The following is a 25,606-nucleotide window of genomic DNA, read 5'->3' on the forward strand; positions in this document are numbered from 1 at the left end:
ATTCTTTATCTGCACCTGCAAGCTTGTTATGCAGTATTATTATGGTACATTGGAGAAATATTTAAAAATGGGTGTTGTAGGGTTTTAACCAATCGTTCTGGAAGGTGGATAGTCAGAGGACCAATAACTTTACGCCATTCAAGCAAACCAAGTTATATAAACAAGTTTGGAATTAATTAAATAATTCCATTCTTCCTGGACCTGAACTTTATGCTGTTATTCTCGCCGTCCCCGGTACAACAGCGACGTCTGGTGACCTGCTACACATACTACAACTGCACCTGAACCTGCAACTCCAGGACGAACTGAAATGCCGCGCGTCTTTCTCGGAGATACATGCACTCCCCCGGGGATATGGGGAAGGGACCAGCCGAGGCAAGAGCGCTGGCTGTGGAGACAGAACCCTAATCACTGCACCAGGGTATTAGACAAAAACTAAAAAGATGGGACTCAAATCCAGCAAAGAAAGCACGGTACTTTCTGCCCGGAAATCTGTGTTAACGGTCACAGGAGCTAATATATCCGAGGACGCTCTGTGTGAACTGTTACACTGGGCAGTAGAGCATGAGTTCTCGGCAGATCCTGACACTGCATTTAGCCTACAAGCTTGGCAACAATTAGGGGATAAGTTAATTCATGAGGTCGTGTACGGAGACAAGAACGTAGTTGGTTTGGTCCCTAGCTGGGGTTCCCTATTTGATATACCACAACGTTGGACAGTGGGAGGAGAAAGAAAAGAATTACCCGGCTCTGAGGGCTCTGAGGGAGAAGGTTCTGAAGGGGACAATGAGCTATCAGAGGGTGGACAGACTCAGGACAGCACGGGCAGAGCATCTCCAGCATCATCTCCGGCACCGCTGGAGCCTGAGAGAGTCGCGGAGACTGCTCAAAGATCCTATCCCTCACCACGTAACTATGTGCCCCCTATCTGTCCCTCTCCACGTGAGTTCGTTATGCTGAAATATCCCTCACCCACGGAACAACTTGCAAAAATAATTGAACAACAGAAAAAGTTGGAGCGTCCCCCACCCTTCGCCCCAGCGGCCCCTCCCTCCTCCGCATCACAGATGGCTGCACAGCTACTTACTTCAGTTAGCACTGCAGGACCCGTCATTCCTACAGCCCCTCCATTACCACAAGCAGGCACAGTAGCCGAGATTCTACCACAGGGAGCTGCGCCGCTTCTTTCACCACAGCTGGGAGCGACGGGGAGCATCATTGCAGCGTCGGTCTCGCCACCACTCGCCCCTCCACAACCGGCCCTGGCAGCGCTGCTCAAAACGCCCGCGCCGCTTCCACCACAGCCGCGCTCAACAGCCGGCATAATGGCGCGGCCACTTGCCCATACAGTGTACAGGTTTTCTTCCACAAATGCGCCCACAGCGCCTGGCTCTCCTGTGCACGTGCTTGCATCCGCGTATCTTCCTGCGCAGGTGCAGACAGCCCAGCCACCAATGGTGGACCTCTTGGCGCAGCATCTTATAGTTCTGCGGGAGGTATCGCAGCAGCTGGCAGTACTGCCGGAGGTGTTGCTGCAGGTGACTGCTGCCCGACCCGTGCCAGGGCGACCCAGACCAGCGCGGCGGCGGCGACCGCGGAGGCGGCAGCAGCCCCGGAGGCGGTGGCAGAGGGCCCGGCAGCAGTGCCTGCACGGACAGTAGCACTGCCGCAAGTAGATACATCACTACCCTCCACGCAAGTGTCTACAGCCTCTGCCGCTCTGCCGTCCTCTGGCAGGGCGCCTGTACCCTGCCAGCCTTCTTCATCCGCATTGAAGCCATCGGAAATACCTTTGCCTGACGATGCAAGCAGTGATACAGAGGAAACACCTGCTCCACGGCAGAAAACTGAGGTGGCGGCCAGACGCCGGCAACCAGTAAGACGACTGTTCCAGAGCCGCCCTTGGACACTTCCAGAGTGTAAGGTGACTGTGCGTCCAAGAAACTCAAGGCGTTTTTGGGAGGCGGTCAGGTTGTGTGCTCTGGAGGCGGGAGACTGGGATCTAATAGAGAAAGTAGGGATGCCTGAAGATGCAGAGGGAACTGTGCAGGTGCTACAGCACCTCAAGAAGGTGTAACAGTAGATCGAGGCAATAGTGAACCCTCGCAGGGGGTTATCCAGGCCTATCCTATGCAGAAGGCTCTTCCCAACACGGGTCAGCCTGACAAGCATGAGGTTATTGCTTGGAGGGTGGTGCAGGATTTACAATCCAAAGTGGTACAATATGGGCTCAGTTCTCCTGAAGTCATGCAGATTATTCGAGTGCTGAATACTGATCTGCTTTCTCCATTCAATATTAAGCATTTAGGTCAGGTGTTATTCCAACCTGTGCAATTTACAGTTTTTGAGAGCAACTGGAGAAGGATGGCTGAAAAGACTTCAGCTCAAAATATGCAGTTGCCTCCAAATGATCCCAGGTATGGAGTTGGAGTAGATGCTTTTATGGGAGCTAATTTCTTTCCTAATCCCGATCTCCAAGCTACCTGTCATCCTCAGGTCCTTGAACAGGCTCAAAGGATTGGTATGAGAGCTCTATTAAAAAGCATAGACATGGCTACTCCTAAAACACGATATGTGAAAGTATCTCAGGGGCAGAAAGAGCAATTTTTATCCTTTGTGGAAAAAATTGCTGCAGCCCTTGAGAAGCAGGTCGAAGATGAGACATTAAGGCAGATGTTGTGCAAACAATTAGCAAGAGATAATGCTAATGATGAGCATAGAAAGATCATAGATGCTTTGCCAGGGGCCCCTACATTAACAGAAATGGTCGAAGCCTGCTCTAAGGTAGGGTCTGGGGATCATAAAATGTCTGCTTTGGCTGCAGTTCTGCAGCCTGTTCAAGCAAATCCTGATCGTGGACAAAGGAAGCCTGAGGTTGAGGGCGAGTGGAAACAGGCTAGAACAGAAGCAAAAAGAGAACAAGGGAGGTGCCCACTGTGAGAGATGCGATAGGTCAGGTCATTATGCAAAATACTGTGAATCTATGTACCATGCCAATGGTCAGCTTTTGACAGGCTCAGGAAATGTGAACAGGAGCGCAAGGGGGAGCTGCGCTCCGACACAAATGCTTCCCTAGGGCATGGCACCAACACAGGCCTACTCAGCCAGCTTAGAGGCAGCACCCAGGGATCAGCCAGGGTAGACGTGTGTTGCTGCCTGCTCCGAGCTGCCCTTCCCCCTCCCCAAGACAAGCCAGGACTTGCCTCTGCCATGTGCTCTGAATTCCTTTGTTCCAAGCGCGGGCAAAACCAAATGTAACTCAAACTACTTAGCAGTGTCTGCGGGTCCACCCCCAGTTCTCCCCTTTCCCCTCCTCCGAATAAAAGAAGGACCCAAGAGGGGGCCCGCCCTCTTTGGCTTTGCATTCCTTCTGCAAACATCTGCGTGTCTATGTCTCTTATTGAAAGCAGGACTTAAGCTGAGAGCTATATTTCTCCCTCTTTGCTTCTACTAGCAGTATTAGCTTTGCAGCTACTATTTGCTGCTTTTAGAGCCACTGAAATGCTAGATTGCCTGTGCTACCTCTCTAGGCTGTTCGAGGCTTTCTAAGGCATTGAACTACGAGCACTAGCCGGTAAAAAGCTGTGAGTATTCCACAGATGTGCACACCACAGCAACAGTCATCTTAGAATCCTGTTGTGTTTATAAAGGTTCCCTTGGATGCATTTGGACCCCTAGTCAGGGATTCAGTGCACTGCTTGTGGGAAGATCTAGTGTCACCCTTCAAGGGATCTTTCTACACCCAGGAGTCATTGATGCTGACTTTACAGGCCAGATTTGTGCTATTTGTGCTATGGTTTCCACACACATCCCCCCCGTCACGATCCCTGAAAAGACTCACATTGCTCAGCTTGTGCTTTTTAAGTCATGTCTTCCCAGGACAGAACAACAAAGTCGTGGAGATGGTAGCTTTGGATCTACGGAACTTCCGCGGATCCTCTGGACTGTAGACATCTCCAGCCAAAAGCCACAGATGATGTGTACCCTAATACTGCCAAATGCCCATCCACCCCAGATCCGGGGCCGAGGTTTGATCAACACGGGCGCTGACGTGACAATCATCTCCTTCTCTGCGTGGCCTCCTTCGTGGCCTTTAGCCCCTGTGGGGTCGGCCATTGCAGGGTTGGGAGGAACCACACAGAGCTATTTAAGCGAACAATCTGTAGTGGTAAAAACGCAAAGGGACAGATCACTACAGTTCAGCCCTATGTCACTGCAGCTCCGCTTAACCTCTGGGGGCAGGATGTATTGGCAGCCTGGGAGGTACGGATTGGGACACATTTCTGATGGGGGTCACTGTGCGGAAGGGTGCACAGTATCCTACACTGCCTTTGCAGTGGCTAGTAAACAGACTGATCTGGGAATCGCAGTGGCCCCTACCAAAAGAGAAATTAGTCACCCTTCGTAAGTTTCTTCAAGAACAATTACAATAGGGACACATTGATCCTTCTGCTAGTCCCTGGAATACCCCTGTTTTTGTAATTAAGAAAAAATCAGGGAAATGGAGATTGGTGCAGGATCTCCAAAAAATCAATGCAGTGATGGAAAGCATGGGGTCATTGCAGCCTGGTATGCCCTCACCCACCATGATCCCAACAGGGTGGGAAATTCTGATCATTGATTTGAAGAATTGCTTTTTCACAATTCCTTTGCACCCTAATGACAAACAAAAATTTGCTTTTACTATGCCTGCAGTTAACAATGCCGAACCTGTGAAGAGGTATCAATGGAAGGTTCTTCCTCAGGGCGTGAAGAACAGCCCGACTGTCTGCCAATGGTATGTCACTCAAGCTTTGCTCGGAGTCTGTGAACAGTTTCCTGAGGCATACTCCTACCATTTTATGGATGATATCCTGGTGGCAGCATCCACCCAGGATGAGCTGCTGAGGATACAGCCTCTGCTGTTCACTGCTCTGCATTCTTATGGATTGCAAGTGGCTCCAAAGAAAGTTCAACAGCATCATCCTTGGAAATATTTAGGAGTCAAAATTTTGTATCAAACTATACAACACCGAGAGGTGCAATTCTCAGATACTATTAAAACCCTGAATGATGCTCAGAAATTGCTAGGTGTCATCAATTGGTTACTTCCTTGCTTAGGACAACACAACTTTCCCGGCTTTTTAATCTTTTAAAGGGGGACCCCGAGTTGAATTCACCTCAGAAACTGACTTCTGAAGCGTGCTGGAGGAGGTTCAACAGGCTGTTTCTGCTCATCAGGTTTATCGAGTGGATCCCTCCATTGATATCACTGTTTTCATTACCACTCCAGATTTTCACCCTACAGGTATCATTGGTCGGTGGAATAAACAATGACCCAACCCTTTGCATATCCTATAATGGGTCTTTTTGCCTCATCAGCCGAAAAAGACAACACCCACATTGTTTGAATTGATCACTTGTTTGATAATCAAATGCCGCCAGCGGTGTTTGCAATTAATGGCAGCAGATCCTGCAACAGTTGTTCTTCCAGTACAGCAGGAGCACTTTGAGTAGAGCTTTACCAACAGCGCTCATTTGCAAAGTGCACTGCAGAACTTTTTGGGGCAGATTGCTTATCATCTGCCCAGACATAAATCTTCTTTGCAGTTGGCAAAATCGACCAGCTTCACCTTGCAGCCAAAAAATAGTCAGGTGCCAGTGCAAGGACCCACCGTCTTCACCGATAGGTCCGGAAAAACGGGGAGAGCCATTGTTACCTGGAAGGAGGTATATGAGTGGCAGGTGCTGGAAAGCCACGAGTCAGGCTCTGCCCAGCTGGTTGAACTGAGGGCTGTTGCCATGGCTTTTCAGCAGTTCTCTCAGGTACTTTTGAATTTGGTCACTGATTCTGCTTATGTAGCAGATATAACCCAACGCTTAGATTGTTCACTTTTGAAGGAAGTCAATAATGCAGCTCTGTTTTCATTATTGAAAACTTTGTGGTGTGCAATTCAAGCTCGAGTTCACCCGTATTACATTCTGCATATTCGAAGCTACACCAATTTGCCAGGTTTCATAACAGAACGTAATGCCAGGGCTGACATGCTAGCTCAGCCTGTGTGGGTAGTGCCTCAGCCTGACAAAATTGCCCAAGCCAAGGCATTGCACGGTTTTTTCCATCAAAGTGCACATACCCTGCAGAAGCAGTTTCACTTAACGCCAGCTGAGGCTCATGACATTGTCAGCGTTTGTGCTGATTGTCACGGAGTCGCTGCACCTTTGCCAGCGGGGGTAAACCCCAGAAGCTTAAAAGCCTTGCAGCTTTGGCAAACAGATGTAACACACATTCCTGAATTTGGCTGATGTAAGTATGTGCACGTGTCTATTGACACTTTCTCCTCAGCTATGGGGGTGTCTGCTCATACTGGAGAGAAAGGTCATGATGTCATTGCCCATTGGAAACTGGCTTTTGCAATCCTGGGCATGCCTTCTTCTGTGAAAACCGATAATGGCCCTGCCTACATCTCGCAGAAGACACGGCCATTTTTACACCTATGGGGTGTGAACCGTATTTTGGGTATTCCACATTCTCCTACTGGCCAAGCCATTGTTGAACGCGCTCACAGCACCTTGAAGAGTGTTTTGGAGAACCAAAAAGGGGAATGCATGGAGAAACCCCACAGAGTCAACGAGAAAAAGCTTTATATACAATTAATCATCTTACAGTGCCACCAAATTTAAATAATCCTGTTATTTTGAATCATTTTCTTTCATTGCAGTCTTCAGGCGGAAGCACCTGCCCCGAGCGAAAGTCTGGGTACGGCATCTACTCACAAGTGGGAAGGCCCATGTAAGCTTATTGCTTGGGGTCGTGGGTGTGCTTGCATTTCCAGAGATACTGGGGTACGGTGGCTACCTGCAAGATGTATTCACCCTGACCAGCGACACCAGAAGCAGAATGGGGCCAACAGGCAACCTCCAAATGATGACCAGACAAATGCAGATCATCATCGAATGATCCTTCGAATGATGACCAAGATGTCGATCATCAGTCGGATGGTCCTTCTACAAGCAGAGAATGAACTTTAAGTTTTCTGTTTGTTATGGAGTCAGAATGTTAAAGCCCTTAAGGCTATTTAGAATTAATAACTGATGTAGAATTGCGTTTGTTAGATGTATCTCCCATGGCACTGCTAGAGAATCTCTCTGCCCACTTTAAATCAGTATCTGATTTGGATTCAGTTTGGTAACAGCCATTACCAAACAGATCCCTTATGCTGTGTTTGTTCTCCTTGCTGCAAGGGATCCCACAGAGGATTACAAACGCTAACTTTTTGGTCTTAAAAAGGGGAATTGTGGATGTTGAAAAGCTTGAGGCAGAGAAATTTTCCAGCTTTTTGCCAGCATCCTGTGAAAGTCTTGCCTTTCTCACACAGGCTAGCTGAAAACAGTGAAGAGGTTTTTGTAAACGAATTCTTTATCTGCACCTGCAAGCTTGTTATGCAGTATTATTATGGTACATTGGAGAAATATTTAAAAATGGGTGTTGTAGGGTTTTAACCAATCGTTCTGGAAGGTGGATAGTCAGAGGACCAATAACTTTACGCCATTCAAGCAAACCAAGTTATATAAACAAGTTTGGAATTAATTAAATAATTCCATTCTTCCTGGACCTGAACTTTATGCTGTTATTCTCGCCGTCCCCGGTACAACAGCGACACAAATCTAAAATTTGTCTGTTTCTCCCAAGAGAATCAGGTTGCCTAGGAAAGTGGTATTATACTCTATTGGGCTTGTATGGCCAGTGTTTGGTATTGGGAAGGGGAGACTGCAGGGGTGTAGATACAAAAATGCTGCTAGCAAGGATTTTCTTGCTATTTTCTAAGTCCGTGAGAGACTTTTCTCTCACGCAGAAGAGGTAGCAGGGAATGTAAACAACCAAGCCACCTGCAACCTTGAACAGTCTTGTTTATGGTATAGTAGAAAAATATTTTGACAATGGATGTTTTAGGATTTTAGCCAATCACCCCCAAGGAGTGGCTGGTCCTTTGTCCAATTAGACTATGAAGAAAAAAGTCTATAAAAGAGTTTGTAAAATAATTAAATAAATCAATCTTGCTGCACAATTCCTGCCTGCTGGATCTCTCCTCCTCCTCCCTATGGCTGCGGGACACGGTGATATACCCTAGGACCCAGGCCAGCAGTAATACAGGGGTGGCTTCTTTGAGAAGCTGCTAGAAGCTTCCCCTTTGTCTGACAGAGCTAATGCCAGCCAGCTCCAGGACAGACCTGCCTCTGGCAAAGGCTAAGCCAATCAGGAATGCTTGTAAAACCCTTGTGATAAGACATTCAATAAGGGAAAAAGCTATTGCACTGATGTAATTGCATCCAGAGAAGAACAGAGTAAGAACATGTGGGAGCACCAGCTCTGCAGACACCCAGGTCAGTGAGAAGGACAGGGAGGAGATGCTCCAGGTGCCAGACTTGAGATTCCTCTGCAGCCCATGGAGATCCATGGCAATGCAGAGATCCACCGGCAGTGTGTAGAGGAGTATTACCGCTGGTGATGGGGTCAGTGGCTCTGACCCAGGAAGAGGTGACCAGTCCGGAGAGATGGTCCCAAAAAGAATCGCCTTCCCGAGGCCCAGTGTCTTCCCTCAGCTGCTGGCTAGGAGGGCCCTTGCAGAGGCTGTCAGCTCTTTAGTGATTGTCAGCTCATGATTCCAACTCAGCTCTGCAGGGCAGCCTCCAGGCCAAGCCAGACCAGAGAGAGAGACGAGAGGCTCGTGTGGCTGGTTCCACATGGAAGGTAGCTTTATTGTTGTTCCGTACTCCAGCAAAGGGGAAAGCCAGGGACGACAGCTCTCTCTGTCACAGGGGCAGTGGGGTAGCTTTTATAGGGATACAGGGGATGGGTAAAGGCCAATGGGTTACAAAGGATCTGCATAGGGTCTCCTAAAGGATTGTGGGTCTGTCTTTTCTCGCTGTGACTAAAGAAGTGGTTGCCTTTCCAGGGAGTCCTGCTGGGCGATTACGAAATCTCAGCAGACATCCCTCCAGGGCAGGGGCTGGGCATACCCCACAGAGGAGCCTCACACCAGACCAGGTGGATGCCTGAGAGGAGTCTGTAAATCTATGGGAAGCCTGTGAACCTATGGGAAGCCTGGCTCCTGGCAGGGACATGCAGACCCATGGAGAGAAGACCCCATGCTGCAGCAGGCTGTGCCTGAAAGACTGCACCCTATGGAAAGGGACCCACACTGGAGCAGTTCATGAAAACTGTAGTTTGTGGAGAACTGTCTCCTGTGGGAGCAACCCCATGCTGGGCAGGGGGAGGACTCCTCTACCTGCGCAGCAGCAAAAATGTGTGATGTGCTGACCATAACCCCCATTTCTCGTCTCCCTGAGTTGCTGGGGTTGAGGTGGTAGAACCTGAGAAAGAGAGAAGGGTGGCAGGAAGGTGTTTTTAAGAATTGTTTACTTCTCATTATCCTGCTCTGATTTTGATTGTTATTAAATTCAGTAATTTCCCCAAGTGAGTCTGTTTTACCCATGATGGGCATTGGTGAGTGGCCTCTCCCTTCTTCATCTAAACTCATGAACCCTGTTCAGTCATGGAGGGGAGTGATAAGAGTGGGTTTGGTGGGTGCCTGGCATCCAGCCAGCGTCAAACTATCCCATATACCTTGATGCAAACCTGATTGGTGTGACTGTTGTCCTTGTAAGCTGTAAGAGCACTTGTGATTTCAACATTTCATAGGTTTTGACACTTCATGGAAAGCATTCAAGGAAATGGGTTGGACATGGGCTCGGAAGGGTCATTAAAACCAGTCAAATTGACATTAATGTTTGCAATGAATATTCATGAATATTTTTTGGTTTTGCTCAGCTATATTTCAAACAGATTAATTTGTACTTGAGATCTTAGTCTGTCACCATCTACCACAATAGTTAAAAAGAAGTGAATCTGTCTTAGCAGGGTTAAAGCTTAAGCTAACAGGGTAAACAGCTCTGTATCATGTTGTGACTGCAATAAATGTGTTTATTCTCTCCTCAGCTTTAACAATTACCATTTTGCCCTTGCTGACAGTGGTTTACTTGCTTAGACTGAGAAAACACCTGCTTTTTTTTCATGAGTTTTCTATACAACGGCTCTGTGCAGAGACTTTAATATAATAATCTTAAGTGCATAGACTTGAAAGTTTTTTTTGAAGGAAACATGACATCGTTACTGTGGAGTATAAAAAGGTGTTAGAAAACTCTGCTCAGCAATACTGAAGATGTCATGCATTTTGTAAAGGAAGTCAATCAGACTTGATTTAATGCGCATATTCTGTATAAAATGTCTACATATATTCTTTCTCTGTTTAATCTGAAATAAGTCAAATTGACTTGGAAATAAAATAGAATTTATTATTTACACTATTGAAGTAATCAAAATAATACATTATATGTATATTTATTTATATATGAATATATATGTTTGTGAAAATATGTTCCACTTGCATTTCTTCCACCAGTCATATACAGCCATATGTCCTTACAGTCCATTTCATTAAGATGTAAGTATATTTGCCACAAGTATGTATGCATACTTAATAATCAGAACGTCTTAAAATTAAATTTTTATTTTATTTTTTCTCCAAATATCTTCTTACTTCTGTCACTTCTTTTATTTCTTGTAATAAGATTAGGGCTTGAAATTTGTGGTGGGTTGACTTTGGCTGGGGTGCATGCTTTGGCTATAGTTCACCAGGGACAAATTGTCTGCACAGCTTAGGAGCAGAAACACTGTGGGATCTTGGAGGTCTCTCTAAGGGAGACACGAAACAAAGGATGTAGTGGCATAAAGGTGCTGTTGTCTTGCTCTGTAGAAATCAGTGTAGAAATGAATCAAAGGATGGAGCAACACAGTGGTGGTGTGGTTTTGCTCCATAAAAAACAATCCAGCTGATAGAAATTAAACCAAAGGAATGATCCAGATGGCAAACCTGAACTTTGCTTCATTAACTCAAAAATGCACATTACTTTTCATGCCTTGCATATGCTAATGACTAAATTCACTCAAACTCCACCCAAATGTGAAATTATATCAACTGTTACTTTACCTTTTCCCTTCCCTAGAAGAAAATAATATAAATATAGTTTAAGCAGGGAAAGAGATCAGTGAAGATGCCAGAGAAGAAACTTCTGGAATCCATTAATAGACTGAGCCTGCCTTCTCCCCCCAGGGATGCCTGTTGGGTAAGAAACATATTCTGTGTGTGCTGAGTGATTATCTTGAGCTAGCTTTCATTGGTGATTAGATTTGTCTGTATTTCACTTCCAACTCATTCTTGCAGTCAGTATACTGTCAACTGCCAGGCCGTCTCTGAACTTTAACCTGTCACAGTCTTCTGTTATCACTGTATTTGTTAATAAAGTGTGTTATTCCATAAACTGTTTAGCATGAGTCCTTCAAGGACACTAGCAGTGGCTAGAAGCATGTTACATACTTGACAAAATTGACTAAGAGTGGGGACACTGTCAGTGTGTGACCCTGAATGTGTGGGTCAAACCTCTGTGGGCTGTTTAGTATGGTCCTGCCTTGGTTTGAAAGATAGGTGTCTGCCAAGGAAGGCAGAAACAGAATATGTTTCTGTTGGAACAGAAAATGTGATCCCCTTCCTTCCAAATCATTATAACTCCAAAATCACAGAGCTTTCAGGCAAAGATGTGGGAAAAGGAATAACAGTTCTTTACTAGTATGTATGTGTGTAACAAGGCAAACAAACAACAACAACAGCAGCAACAACAAACAGAACGCAGCAGCAGCCTTGTCTCGGCTGTCAGGCACCTTCCCCTTGGGTGCAGTTCCGCTCACAGCCGGCAGGGGCGCTGGTGGCTCCGGGCCGGGCAGGGCTGGTGCGGTGATTCCCCCGCGCCTGCAGGGGGCGCTGTGGCGCGAGTTCAGTCACTTCCGCACGTGGTGATGGCGGCACAGCCGGTGGGAGAGAAAAGGGGCATCTTTATGAACCCCCAGGGGCAGCTGATCCCAGTGCCCCTCTAGATGGCAGAATGGGCTGTAGCAGGAACCTCGGAGCAGTGGCTGGAACGGCAGAGGCGGGCACACTGGGGGTAGCAAACAAAAACGTAGAAAACCAAAAAATGCAGAAACTCCGTAGCTGTAGCAAGAGTCGCAGGGTGTCCTGGCAGGCATGGAGTGTTGGGTTACAGTGTAACGAAAAACCTGGAGCAATGGCAGAAAACCCGCGCGGCTGGGCAGCAGCAGCTGGGATCCAGAATGCAGCCAGGAGAGGCTCCCTCGAAGGGGCTCAGGGCTCAGGGTCCTGGGTTTTCCCCGGGGCACCTGAGTGGATGGTGAGGGTCCTTTCCAGTGAGGTACGGTGTTAATGAGGTCCCAGTGCAACGGCTGCTCTTACAAGGAGAGCCTCACTCACAGTAGAAGGAAATAGGAGACAGAACTCCTGAATGGTGACAGTGACTGCAGCCTGTCTCCCCTCCAATCCTAAGAGCAAGAGAGACCGAGGAGCTGAGCCCAGCCCCTCATCCCCCAGCCAAAATCCCGTAGTATCTCTGCCCTTCCCAAGAGAAAACTCCTCATATACCAGAGTGCAGCCAGCTGCACTCCTCCCGCTCCCCGCTCTCTCAAAAGAGATCTTTTGTTCTCTTAAGTATTGGTCGTTATAATCTCTTAGCAACAAATGGGGAAAATTCCCTGAGAGAAAGGAAAAAAAAAGAAAAATCCAAACTTCCAACAGTTTGCATAATGGGGCACTGAGCGGGTGCTTCCCTCTCACTTCCCTGGGGGTGTTGACAGAATGATCAAATATAAAGGGTTCAAAGAAGACCCCCCCCTTTCATATGATACTTGATGTTTTGCAATATCATGGTTGTTAATCTTTTTATTTTCCTTTTATTTTTGGTTTTGACAAAATTAAATTTTTCAATTAAAAAAAAGTTTTAAAAACATTCTCATTCTGCTCTAATAAATTTAAACATATCCCTCATTAACTACTGTACTATTTTTCAGTTTCACTAGTGAATCAAAGTGTGACCAACATATTTTGTATTAAAATTTTGCAACTCCAGAGTTTCTGCTCCTAAAATGGTCACTAGAACTTCTTGATGGTATTGGTGTTGTCATTCTAATACATCAAAATGATTTAAGGTTACGGGTTCTATACAGCTCACTACATCATAAACAATAATACAACTAATTTGGGAGATTTTTGTAATCTACTAAGAGCAAAAGTCTGAACAACTGTAATATCCAGCATAAAATAAACATCAAGGAGAGGATATCATGAATGGTGACCTAATTCAAATTAACAGACTGCCTAAAAGTTCCAAGAACTGTGTAAGAAATCAGTTTGCAGTACTTTCACATGAGATTGCTTGGTATTAAAGTTGCAGAGTCAAATTTAGCAATACTAAATTCTAAAAACCTAAGAAAATAATCTACTAAGAATATTCCCTTTCCTATCTTTAAAACACTGGGTTATTCAAAGGAGGTAGTTTCTGACTTCTTATCTAACTCAAAATAACAGGTAGAAGAGACACAGAGACACTTAATTTAAAATGAGCTGTAGTTGCTGTAGCAACTGATCCTTTATTTTTTTTCATTGAGACAGAAGCAGTTGAATATATTAAGTATGCCACAGAATAAATAAATAGTGGAGAAAACATGTTTTTAATGGAGAATGATTTTGATATAATAAGGAATACCTCTTGTCAATGATTCCTTAAGCTGATATAATATTTAATTTAATTTTTTTAAATTATGATATTTAATTTAGAAAAAACACACTACAGAAAAGTCAAATCAAGTTATTTTTCTGATTTGAAAAACACTTCCAAGGTTGTGCTGAGGAGATTGTTTGAATTTTATAAGAACTGGTTTTTTTCTGAGAGGTAAAAATGAACTGTAAATGTACTTTGAAAGGAAGGGCATAAATGGAGATAATATTACAAATGGAAAGGGCTGTTTGCACTCTTGCCTGCATATAGTCCCATAAAACCTCAGAAGTACCAAGTCACCCAAATTTGTCAAATTGATATGTTGTCCAAATTGATGGGATGCTACCTAAATTTGAAAAAATTAACAAGCTGTTAACATGAAAATATATTCTGCACAAAATAGTAACCTTCTTTTTCGAGTTGTCACAGAGAATTGCTGTGTTGATTTTATTTAGTCTAATTAGCTTCTTTGGGCTTAGTGCATATATAATACTTCTTCTTGCTACAAACTTACACAGCAGAAGCAACCACTCAGTCTTTTCCAGGCATTTCTATGAAGAAGCAGCATGTGTGTATTTCCATTACCTTCCTACGGTCTTCCCCTTTTCATTCTTCTTTAAAAGAATGCAGTAGTTGACACTAAATAACCAATATTTTGACTTTCCAGGTTATTTCTTTCACTATCAATGTAATACACCATGGTGTAAGACCACAGTACATTTTCTGCAAACATTCTTCCACTTCAAAAGTAGAACTTGATTTGAGTGTACTCATAACCCTGTTGTGTTCACTAGCTGTGAAATACTGAAATGCCTGATAGCTAGCTGCATAAATGCCAGTAAAAAGAAATTGTTAAGGTTGGCTGCTTCAAGATACCCATACAAGAAATTTTACATTATACATTTGATTTTAAAATTGACAGGTTTGCTCTTTGGGCTGTGCTGATGCATTGTGCTTATAGCGTCCTGTCCAAGACCTGATAAAGTAAAATGACATGTTGAGTCCATGTGTTTCATATGAATTAATAATTTCAGTTAATAGCCTGTACCACATAAAATTTTCTCTGCTGAAATGTATGCAAAACTTACAGGAGCAACCAACCTGAATGTTCTTCAGTCCCTTCCTGAGCAATTTGCAAATCAGAAAAAAAGCCCCCCATTGGTACTTCTGCTGCCAGTTAGACAGAGGGAGCATTTAATATTTCCTCTTGTGATTTACACAGGTCTTTGTTTGCTCTGTGGCTGGTGTGGGATGGAATCAGCAACAGTTGAGTATCCAGGATTCTTCTCAGGTGGTGTTTGTTCAAACCCAGATCCAGTGAAAAGTGCTGCTCATGTTCTCTATTTCATGCAAAGCTTCTTTTGCACTTTATTTAGCAGGTAGGTGTGAAAGATACATACTAATTTGGGTTATAGTAGAAGAGCAATTAAAAATGCAAAGGAAGTTAGTTGACTTAAAACCAGAAAGATACGACAACTAATGTTTTTAATTGCAATGGAGAAATATGGGTATGAAAAGAAGAATTGTTGAGACATTCTCAATGTGAAGTTGTCGCAGGTTTGGTTTGTAACCGGGCAGAAACACCAATTTAGTGTAGTGGTTTGGTCTAAAATACTCATTACTGTTTATCTTCTGTGAGATAAGAATTAGGAGAAATGCAAAGCAGGCACCAAACTTGAAAGAATAGAAAGAAGTTTATTAACAGACCTAAAAGAAGGGGAAAAAAAAATTATACCACCTTCAGAACTCTCCTCCTCCCCCCACCTTCCTCCCTTCTCCCACTGACAATGTGAAAAGACAACCCTTGAGATGTTCAGTCTGTTTACCACTGCCATAATAACCTGGTTTAGTCCATTTAGAAAGAGAAGTCTCTTCTTGCTCATGCTATGAAAACAGTATCACAACGAGACAGCCGCCCACTTCCAAATATTGTTCAGTCCATTTAGGAAGAGGAGTCTCTCTGCCTGCATGTGAGTCCCTTCCCCCAACTTGTTCAAGGTCACACACAGATAGCAATTGGTTTTCCCGCATTCGAGGGTCCACTCTTGAAGTGTTTTGGGGTACAATTTTAAGGTTGAGCCATTCAGAAACAAAAACAGAGGCCCTTCTCCTTCCCTGGGAGCAAAGGGTCTTCCTCATCTTCATCATTAGGACTATCTCTGGGAGCATCAAGGAGGTTTTCTCCTTTCCCATTTGGAGCAAAAGTCCTCATCTGGTTCATCTCTACGGACTGAGGTTTTCTCCTTTCCCGTTTGGAGCAAAAGTCCTCATCTGGTCCATCTCTCCCTGTCCAAACTTCTCATGAAATTACAGCTGCGTCAGCATCTGCCTATCTCAGCGCAGGTGCTTTTGCTCACGAGTTGAACACTCCACCCCCCAGATCTTCATGAAATTACAACGGGATACTCTGATATATCATAGCTTCACAACAGACTTTCAGCTTTAAGCATCTCCTCTCTCTCTTCCCTCAGGTTTTCAGCTCTTCACAGCAATAAAAAGGGTTACTCTCACCTCGGCCTTGCAGCTTTGCAGCTGGAATGTTGAATTTTTCTCATCGCAGTGGAGAGGGGGGAGAGCCGAGCCGCTCCGGCTGCCCACGGCAAGGCAGTGGGGGGGGTTCCACAGGTGGAACAGGTCCATCGGCTCCAGGATGGCCGTGGCCCGGCCCGGCCTGGCCCAAGCAGGGCCTGGCCGGGCCCGCTGGCCCCCACTCGGGGCCCGCAGCCACCTGTGCCAGCACGGAAACGAGAGAGAGCTTGGGGGGGAGTTTGCCTATTCTTAAATGTGGATCACAGAGGCGGTCACAACTTTAAGTGGCTTAAAGAATTGTCCATATTCAAGCTGGCCAGCTGATAGGTTCTGTCAGGTCCCAGAGGAAGCTGTAAGCACCCCTTAGCAAGGACATCCCTTCCGGGACTATGCTTGCTAACCTATGACAGAAGTTTAGGTTGAATAAACCTTTGTTAGAAAGCTACCAACCTTGTGATTTCACTGTATGGGAATGTAGGATTTTCAAAAGTATACAGACTGATTTGAATGCCTTAATATTGGGGGTTTTTTGCACCTTCAGTGTGGAATAAATTTGTAGGTAATGGTGTGATTCTGACATACCTTCTTGGCATTCAGCAGTTGCCACAAGAAAACGGCATGTACATAGTAAGGTGCATAGATAGTAAAGGTCAAAATAAATGATGATGTGGGTTGAAAGTAATTGAAAAAAAGCCTAACAGCATTTATATTGCTCAAAAAACCTATCTCAAAAACTCCTGAATATGATCTAAGAAGCAAATGCTTTTTCTATTTGCAGTTCTTTAAAGGTATTCCCTTCTTCTGCAAATAAAAATCATATGCAGCATTCTATAAGTTAATATCTCCAGTCCTGTGTCATTACACATGCTACTGTCAGGGTGATCTAGTGTTTATTTGCATAATGAAGTTTTAGACATCCAAATAAAGATTATGAAGGTGCCTTGAGGAGTTTGTCAAAAAGCTTAGACATCAAAAACCCTGTAAAAAACTGGAGAATGAAGCACTTAATTGGGGCAGGGACCCTCAAAATTTCACAGAGCAGCTTTGAAATTCTGAGCCTTTCACTTTGTTGGAAGAAAGATGCGGGGCTTGATTCAGTTACTCATTTTTGATCTGAAAAATATATTGCTGGGGAACAGGCAATCCCACTGAGGTAAGACATTACAATTGCAATGCTGTGTGGATGATAAATCTCTCCTTACACCTTCAGAAACCTTTTTGACATATTATTTTGCATATTCTATGTTCCACTCTCTGCAGCAAATCAACATGGAAAGAAAAGAATTTATGAAAAAGCTCTTCATAAAACATTCTTACTACTCATTCACACTTATTCTAGAATCCTTTATTTGGACTCCACTGCTAAGAAAAGTTTTGTACTGAGAACTGGGGGACACAAATTATTTCATAGAAGTCAGCTTCTCTTCAGATTTAGAAAAAATTATTTGTGTCTGAAATGCTCAAATTAAAAGACCATTTACTATCAGTTTGTTTTACAAACAAACATGAACTTCCTTTAAGTATTTATTTACTCTTATTTATGTTATTATCTGTTTCTGCCTTGCTGATTAGCAAGGGATGAAGAAAGGTGTGGGAATCTTTAATGAAACATACGTGAGTTACTAATTTGCTGCACTGATAGAGTAGACAGTAGTTCTGTCTCCAAGAATATCATTGCATCAAATAAAATGAATAATCGTGCTTGAGGAAGATAGATTTTTTTAAGAATAAAAGTAAATTATAGCTGAAATTGCAGTGAGTAGCCTGCAAACATATCTGCACAAGGGAAGAACACTCCATGCCCACATGGATGCAGAGGAACACAGCTGGAGGTCACTATAAGCACAGCTAAGTGCAGCACAGCACAACCTGGGATGACTCACATGAAACAGAGGGGCTTTGGTTCATTTAACAACTCTATGACTGAGATGTACTAACAATATTAAATTGACATAAAATAGTAAAGCTATGGAGCCCAAATCTCATACGCACAGACAGACACATGCACTCACACACACACAATGGGTCAGATGGAAAAGAACCATGATGAGTCATCTGGTCCAACCTCCCTGCTCAAGCAGGGCCATCCCAGAGCACATGGTATTGGATTGTGTCCGGACAGTTCTTGAATATCTCCAGTGAGGGAGACTCAACAACCTCTCTGGGCAATCTGTGCCAGTGCTTGGTCACAGGCACAGTAAAGAAATTCTTTCTCACACTCAGGTAGAACTTCCTGCGTTCCAGTTTCTGTCCATCGGGAAAGGTTAGGTCAGATAGCAGAGACAAGAGCTTTCATGGCTTTCTAAATACATTCCAAATAAGTAATTGTGTGTGTCAGCATTGTTGGATCATCTACATCTGTCTTGGGGTGACTTTATGATGTGTATCCCATATTGCTGCCCTATGCCCAGAAATTAATTTTTGTACCTTTCTATGCCTTTAAACTGAGCCTGAGAGGGGGAAGGAAAAACTGAGCAAAACTTTTTCAGAGCAGTTTGCAGCTTGTTCAAGGTCACACAGAGATAGAGACTTTTTTTTTCAGCTGCGGCAGGAGACTGAGAGGGAAAGGAAGCACCTGGCTTGTTTTTCTTTCCAGCCAGCTTTCGGCAGTTTTTTTTCCTCAGCTCCTTTTCCTTTGAAGAGTTGAACTTTTGTTTTCCTGGGACTTCAGGTTTTTTTCCTTTTCTCTCTGCTGGACTGTTTCAACATCAGAATACAACAGGAGGAATTTCCACCGAGGCCTTGGCCCTGGAGGCGGGTCCACCACCCTGTCCCAGCTCCAAGGAGGGGGAGAGAGAGATCTATGGAAGGACTCTGAAATTTTCCCAGGTTTCTCTCAGCAGATCGAGAGGTTTCATTATTTAGCATCATTATCCTTTTCCTGTGGGTTTGTTAAATAAATAGTTTTTATCTCTTTCACTTTCCTTTGAGGAAAATTTTTTCCCAAACCTGGTTGGGGGGAGGGTGGTTGTGACCTGCCTTCTCTCAGAGGATATATTTCTAAATTTGGCCAAACCGGAACAACATCTAACACAACACTCATTGTAACAATTTCTCCCTAATAGTCTTTGATGGGTCCAGCTGCCATAGACCACAGCTTATAGATATCTCCAGTACATGTGACTTAACTCTGCCCAGACAAAATCCTTCATGGTGTAGATCTACACACGAGATCACAGTTCCTATCTCCTGTTTCTACCACTGCATTCTGCTATGGGAGTTATTTCTGCAGGCGTTCCAGGAGAGATCAATGAACTGCACCTTTAGCTCCAGGACACAGGTCTCAAACTCCTGCATCATTAAATTCTGCTTATATATCTATATATATGTGCCTATGTCTATAAATATGTATCTATCTATAAGAGATACATATACCTATAACTTTTTTCCTCCTTCAAATCATATAAATGACAAGCAGCTTGAGAAAAGACAACTTCAAAACTTGGAACTATCCACAAAACAATGACACAGACAAGTCTAAACCTTAGACCATATTAAATCTGGGCTAATAATTACTAAACAATAAATTACATAATCAATATAAGGCTGTATTTTCCAAATCATCCATGAAATATTTTCTGATTATATAAAATGTTATTTATTGCTTGATTTGGTTCATTTATTTCCAGAATAATTTATTAAATAGTTAATGGTTGATAGATAATAGAATTCCCTGGAGGGATTTAATATTCAAAATTCAAGTGGCTTTTGTTACTTTTATTTGAGAACAGACTGACGCTGTTTCAATTCTTTATCTCAATATGTAATGCCTAGAATCCATTACTCATGTAGATATTTGCACTCTTAAATTGATTCTTTCAATTACATCTTCCTTCATGTAATTTTGAATATTTTCCTGAAATTTACTCTTTCAAAAAACACATTGGTTCTTCAAAACTTAATGCATATATTATTTAATAAAATGTATTAATATGGCACAACTACAATGGAAGGTCAGTTTTTGGAGAGAGTTCAGACAATGTCCTCACTTAATATTTTTAATTAATTTTTTATGATGAATTAATATGTTGAATTGTTGGGAATATTAGAGGATCAGGGACATGGATCACTGATAGAATTATGGGATCAATAAAAGAACTGCAGCAAGAGCCTGCAAGCAAAAGGCCTGTGTGAGAAAGACTCTCCATGAGAAAATTCTTGTGTGAGAAAAGGCCTGGGAAACAAAGAGGGAGTTTTGAAACAATGCAGCTGTACTGATAGGATGTGCTAACCGGGAGAGAAGGGAGGTGAACTCTGAATTCTTTTAGTCATAACATAACTGTAGAAGCTTGCCAATGTAAGTCCAATTAGGTAGAAGTAGAGATTCGCTTTGATAAGTTTTAAGCCACTTAAGAGTTAACAAGCTGGTATACTATATAAGTGCCTCTGGATTGCTAATAAACGGAGCTTGCTCTTGTCAACCACATTGGTTTTGGACTGCAATTTCTCCCCCCGCCGGAGCCACCGGGCCTCTTTTTACATTTCCAACATTGAATTAACTTTTATGATTAGTGGTATTCTCGTAACAATATCAATATTTCTTCTGCAAAAATGCTTAACATGCCTAAATGAGCAAGTGCAAAATAGTTTTAAAAAAACAGTAAACGCCTCCTGCCTTAAAATGCTAAGTCAAGCACAAGAATACAGGGATAAGCGACAGCTTTTCTCCTTTAAAAACAAAGAAACAAACAAAAATCCAAAACCCCGCATATATTTTATTTTTGTCCTTCAGTGCATAACAAGAAAATTGAATAATGTAGAACATCAATGTTTTGGCCCTGAACAACTTTTGAACTGACTTCTCACAGACAACTAAACTGCCATTTAACTGCACTATTACTTTTCAAGCTTAACCACAGTTGTGCTTAATCCCACACCAGTGTCCTTAACCTCTTGGGTAATTGCCTGCTGCTCTGTCATAATATGTCAGACAAATTACAAGGCTGAAGTGGCTCAGAATTTAATGGAATTCAAATGGCATTACTGTTATTTTCTTCTTTGAGAATATTTATGACAAGGTCACTGACTTTGCACACTATCTTAAATCTAATTTTCAACACGTTTTTTCAAAATTAAAACCATCTGGTCCTCTCCTGACAGCCACATTAGAACGTCATCTGCACACATCACAATACTGTCATCATTTACTGAATAATTTTCATCTTCATTTCTGATCATTTAGATTTGCAACTTCATTAAAGATACATTGATATTTTTAACCTACTGCTTGGTGGTAGAAGAGAGAAGCTGTAGTGCGTAGTTTTCATGCTTCATAAGAATTCCTCCACGAGAGGGATATGGTAAATCTGTCTTGCTCTCAACAAATTATTTTTCAGTAAAAAAAATTAAAAATAAGTAAATAAATTTTAAAATCTGTCTTGATGTTTCATACAAGCAGAGTTTCAGGAGTTTCAGGATTTTCCAGGCAAATAACAATTGCACTTGCATAGATAGGTAATTCCTACAGTCCACATTCTATAAATTTGATATATCTGCCATTTTTAAAAGATTTGCATACCTCAACTGTACACTGTATGCAAACATATTTCTGTCTGAAAAAAACATGGATAAACATGAAGTAATCTCACTCATGAAAAATTCGGTTTTATCTGGAACCTTTCTTTATACAGGAAGAAATTTCACCTCTTGTATGTGCTGATACAACTCTGTTGCAAGTATATCAAACATAAACCTATTTTACATTTTCTTCAATTGGTGGGGTGTTGCTGCCTGTTCCGAGCTTCCCCTCCCCCTCCCAAAGACACTTGCTCCTGCCCATGTGCTCCGAGCTCCTTTGTTCCAAGCGCGGGCAAAGCCAAATGTAACTCAGACTCTTTAGCAGTGCCTGATTGGCCGCTCACCCCGGGTCCGCCCCCAGTCCTCCCCTTTCCCCTTCTCCGAATAAAAGATGGTCGAGGGGAGGCTCCGCCCTCTCCCTCAGCTCAGCGACTTTCCTGTGAACATCTCTAGTTGTCTGTCTCATTTGAAAGGTTCTAACTGCAGGGAATTGAGCGAGCAGGGAGCTATATTTCTCCCTCTTTGCTTCTGCTGATGGTATGTGCTCTGCAGCTGATTCAGGTACTGATTTTAGAGCTACTAAAGTGCTAGATCTTCCTTGCTACCTCTCAAGGCTGCTCGAGGCTTTCTAAGGCATTGAAATACAAGCGCTAGCCGGTGTAAAGCTGAAAAGATACCTTCCACAGTGGGGGAGTTTCAATGCATATGAGAAAGTATAACTTCAGAGTTTTATGATACCATAGCAAATTTTTGTCAAACTTTTGTAATCTGGACAGAAATTCCACTACAGAAATTCCCACTTAAATATATTCTCCTACAGACAGTTAATACAAGTGAATATAAAGGATTACATACATAAAAAAACAATCTTGTAATTCTAAAACTGAGACAACTGAAGAAGTCAAAGTTATATGCAATATATATAATATTTTTCTTAATCACACACATATATTGTGGCTTTATATATAAAGCATTTAAAACTTTTAAAATCAGTTAAGGATTAAATACATATTTTGAATGGCTGCCATTCAGTGGAATTCTGAAAAATATTTTTAAAAAATCAGACCATGATTGTTACCCTCTGTGACTAGCTGATTAGCAATGCACACAATGTCTTGTAACTAAGACACCTGAATTAAAAGTACATCTGAAGTGTTGTTAGTGAAGGATTTTCTAGTGGACTGACCAGGACTTATTCAGAAAACAGACTTGAACAAGAAAGAAAACAGTATTCATAGATGCACACAATAGTAATAATTAGTACTTCGCAAGCAAAAACACAAACTCAGAAATTACCAGATACAAAATTTTCTGTGGAACAATAATTTGGTCTTCATTTAATGCTCAGCCCGGTGTTTTTGCCTGATAGGTCTCCTTCATGCTCATGACTGATATAAAATGTTATCCTCTTTTGAAAACAGGTTTTTTGTCCTTTAATGGTTCCAGGCCTTGGTTAACACAAACTACTAGAAGCTTCTCATTGTAGAATCAAATATTTAACCGTTTTAATGATCTCTTTTACATGGTATTTATATGGTACTTTCATACTTCACATGGTTTTATTTAGCTTCACAAAACTTCTTTGAAATAAAGGCTTTGTTATGCTTATTTTCTAATGGCAGTCTGAGACACAGAGATAAAGGTGAAAAATGCTACATTATTCAGAAGTTCCCATCAGAGATGTGGAACTTGATTTTACACACCATTCAGCATTTTATAGACCTTCCAGGTTCAAAGAAATTTCAAAGTAAATATGTTGCTCAACAGTTTTTAAAATCAGATGCGAAGTCTCATGTCAAACACTTAAAAATTAGGACTATATAACTACAGACACATAGAAAAATGTGGTGTAAATTATTTTACTCTCTTCCCACAGATTGTACAAGAAGAAAACATAGCATGTGATCCTCAAAGGTATTATTTATCTTTTTGAAATTTGTGAATAATAGATTATTTTTCGGGGCTCAAGAAGGAAAATTAGAAAAATGCTTCTATGGATTAAACCAAAATTGTTTTCCTACTTTTGTGGAAGAAAACTGTTTTCATGTAATAAAAGCACCTTGTATTTGAACATTTTTAGGAAAATGAATTTTGCTAGTATCATTTACACTGTAAATAAATTAGAAAATGTCATGACAAAATGCCACATTAAAATTTTGCTGTCCTCTCCCCTTCCAAACCATTCATGTTTTTGCAGGTTTATTTAAAATCAACATTTAATAATCCATATCAGGTAGATCACTCATTCTTATGTCAGTCTCCTCATTCTCTGGACACCTCTGAAGTTTTTTCAATAAATAAAGAAAATGTATGATTCATCTCCTGAGCATCCAGTCTATTAAACAACTGAGACAAGGTCCTATGGAAAATAAATTCTTTAGTTCAAGGTTGTTTAATTCTCATGTATTAAAGTTGCAAGGTGTGGGAAGAGATGGAATAAAGTTGAGTTACAAGCTGTAAAACCTGCCTGCAGAGGCACATGGCAGCACAAAGGAGTACATGGCGGCACAGAGACACTTGTCTCCCCCGGACCCTGGGGGAAGGAGGTGTCACGTGGCAGAGCCCTACGGACAGGAGCCTGCCAGGAGCTGACGGACAGGTGAACATCAAGTGATCATCCTATAGAAGGAAGTGTATTGCTGATGTGGCAACACAGGATAGGTCACGTAGTGCAAATTACCATATAAGGAAATACTGTGCCTTTAAAAAGTGTATAAAACCAGCTCATTCCTTTGAATAAACGATTCAGATTCCCTGCTGGTCTGGCTCCGTGCCTCAATCGCCAACAGCAAGGCAAGATCCATTTGCCATTTCCTAATTTCAGGTACTTGATCAAATTTGTATGTTTGTGTGCACAACCTGTGCATGGGATTTTAAGATGGAAAGTGATTTACAGTAGTGACAGGAAACAAAGAGCAATGAAATGCAAATATCTTTGGCTCTTTTCAAGACTGTGGAAAGGGGGCAGTTCAGAACTGACTCTTTGCTTGCTCAGTCCTAACTCTCCATTCATTCATTCTCACCACCATTTGCATCTTATCTCTGCTTCTTTGCTTGGCTGGTTCAGTCCTTCACTTGCCAATCTCAGACCTGCTTCTCTGCTTTCTGTCTGTTTTATTCAATCATAGTCCCAGTCACCATCAGCCTTATACAGCAAACCCACTTCAGTCATTTTTCTTAACCAGCTGTCCTCCACTATTGTTTAATTACCAGTTCCCCTTTGCTTCTCTACTCTGCCATGTGGCTTTTTTAGCTTCTTGTTCAACTGGTAAAGATGAATTATACTGAAATTTAACAGCCTAAGGGGCATTTGAGGTTTTCTGTCCTCACAGTATTTCTAAGCCTTACAAATTTGACAAATTAACAAAACTTTTCACAAAGATGGCAAAATGTGACCTATGCAAAGGACAAACATGCCAAATTTTAAGACTGACAAGAGATTGTACTATATTATTTCAATGTAAAAATTTCTTTCTTTTCTTTTCTTTTTTTTTCTTGTGTGTATGTGTGGCAAACCTTGCTTCTGATCTTATTTTCAGAAATAACTTCATTAATAAGATTTAGTCTATATTTACAAGGATCTACTGAGTAGATTGATTGTACACATGTAATTTCATAATTTTTTTGACACATGGCGATATTTTCATTCCATCAGAGCATGATATAAAGGAATTTATCTTTATTTTATACTTTTTATACTGCACTGTATTAGCTCCAGGTAGATAGATGGTCCTTGATTCTCTGTCTGGCAATAGAGAATTCCATTTTTTAGAGTTTTAAAAAAGAAAAAAGTGCAAATCAGTAGTGAATTTGTTGTCCCACAATTGATATAAAATCCTAATGGCTTTTCTCTAATATTCGGAGTTTAACACTGGATTTATCCTCTCGTTCTGTTTAC

At 42.3% G+C, this 25,606-nt stretch overlaps 1 protein-coding gene across 1 annotated transcript; it reads left to right on the forward strand.

Annotated features, from left to right (window-relative positions):
* The first annotated feature begins 443 nt into the window (after positions 1–443).
* Positions 444–7,268, forward strand: LOC125320288. The gene is made up of 4 exons (XM_048292423.1): positions 444–950; positions 1,097–1,919; positions 4,696–4,777; positions 6,702–7,268. The coding sequence occupies exons 1-4, from the start codon at positions 444–446 to the stop codon at positions 7,009–7,011; spliced, it is 1,722 nt and encodes a 573-aa protein (XP_048148380.1). The 3' UTR covers positions 7,012–7,268.
* The last annotated feature ends 18,338 nt before the right edge of the window (positions 7,269–25,606 follow it).

The sequence above is a fragment of the Corvus hawaiiensis genome, chromosome Z (assembly GCF_020740725.1).
Source record: "Corvus hawaiiensis isolate bCorHaw1 chromosome Z, bCorHaw1.pri.cur, whole genome shotgun sequence".
In the NCBI taxonomy this organism is placed as follows: Eukaryota; Metazoa; Chordata; class Aves; order Passeriformes; family Corvidae; genus Corvus; species Corvus hawaiiensis.

Bases quoted from the DNA above. Each gene is read 5' to 3' on its own strand.
- LOC125320288 (XM_048292423.1), top strand. From the start codon at position 444: ATGGGACTCAAATCCAGCAAAGAAAGCACGGTACTTTCTGCCCGGAAA. The intron at 1,920-4,695 runs GTAAGGTGACTG...CTATGCCTGCAG, and splicing joins CCCTTGGACACTTCCAGAGT to TTAACAATGCCGAACCTGTG. The intron at 4,778-6,701 runs GTATGTCACTCA...CTTTCATTGCAG, and splicing joins AGCCCGACTGTCTGCCAATG to TCTTCAGGCGGAAGCACCTG.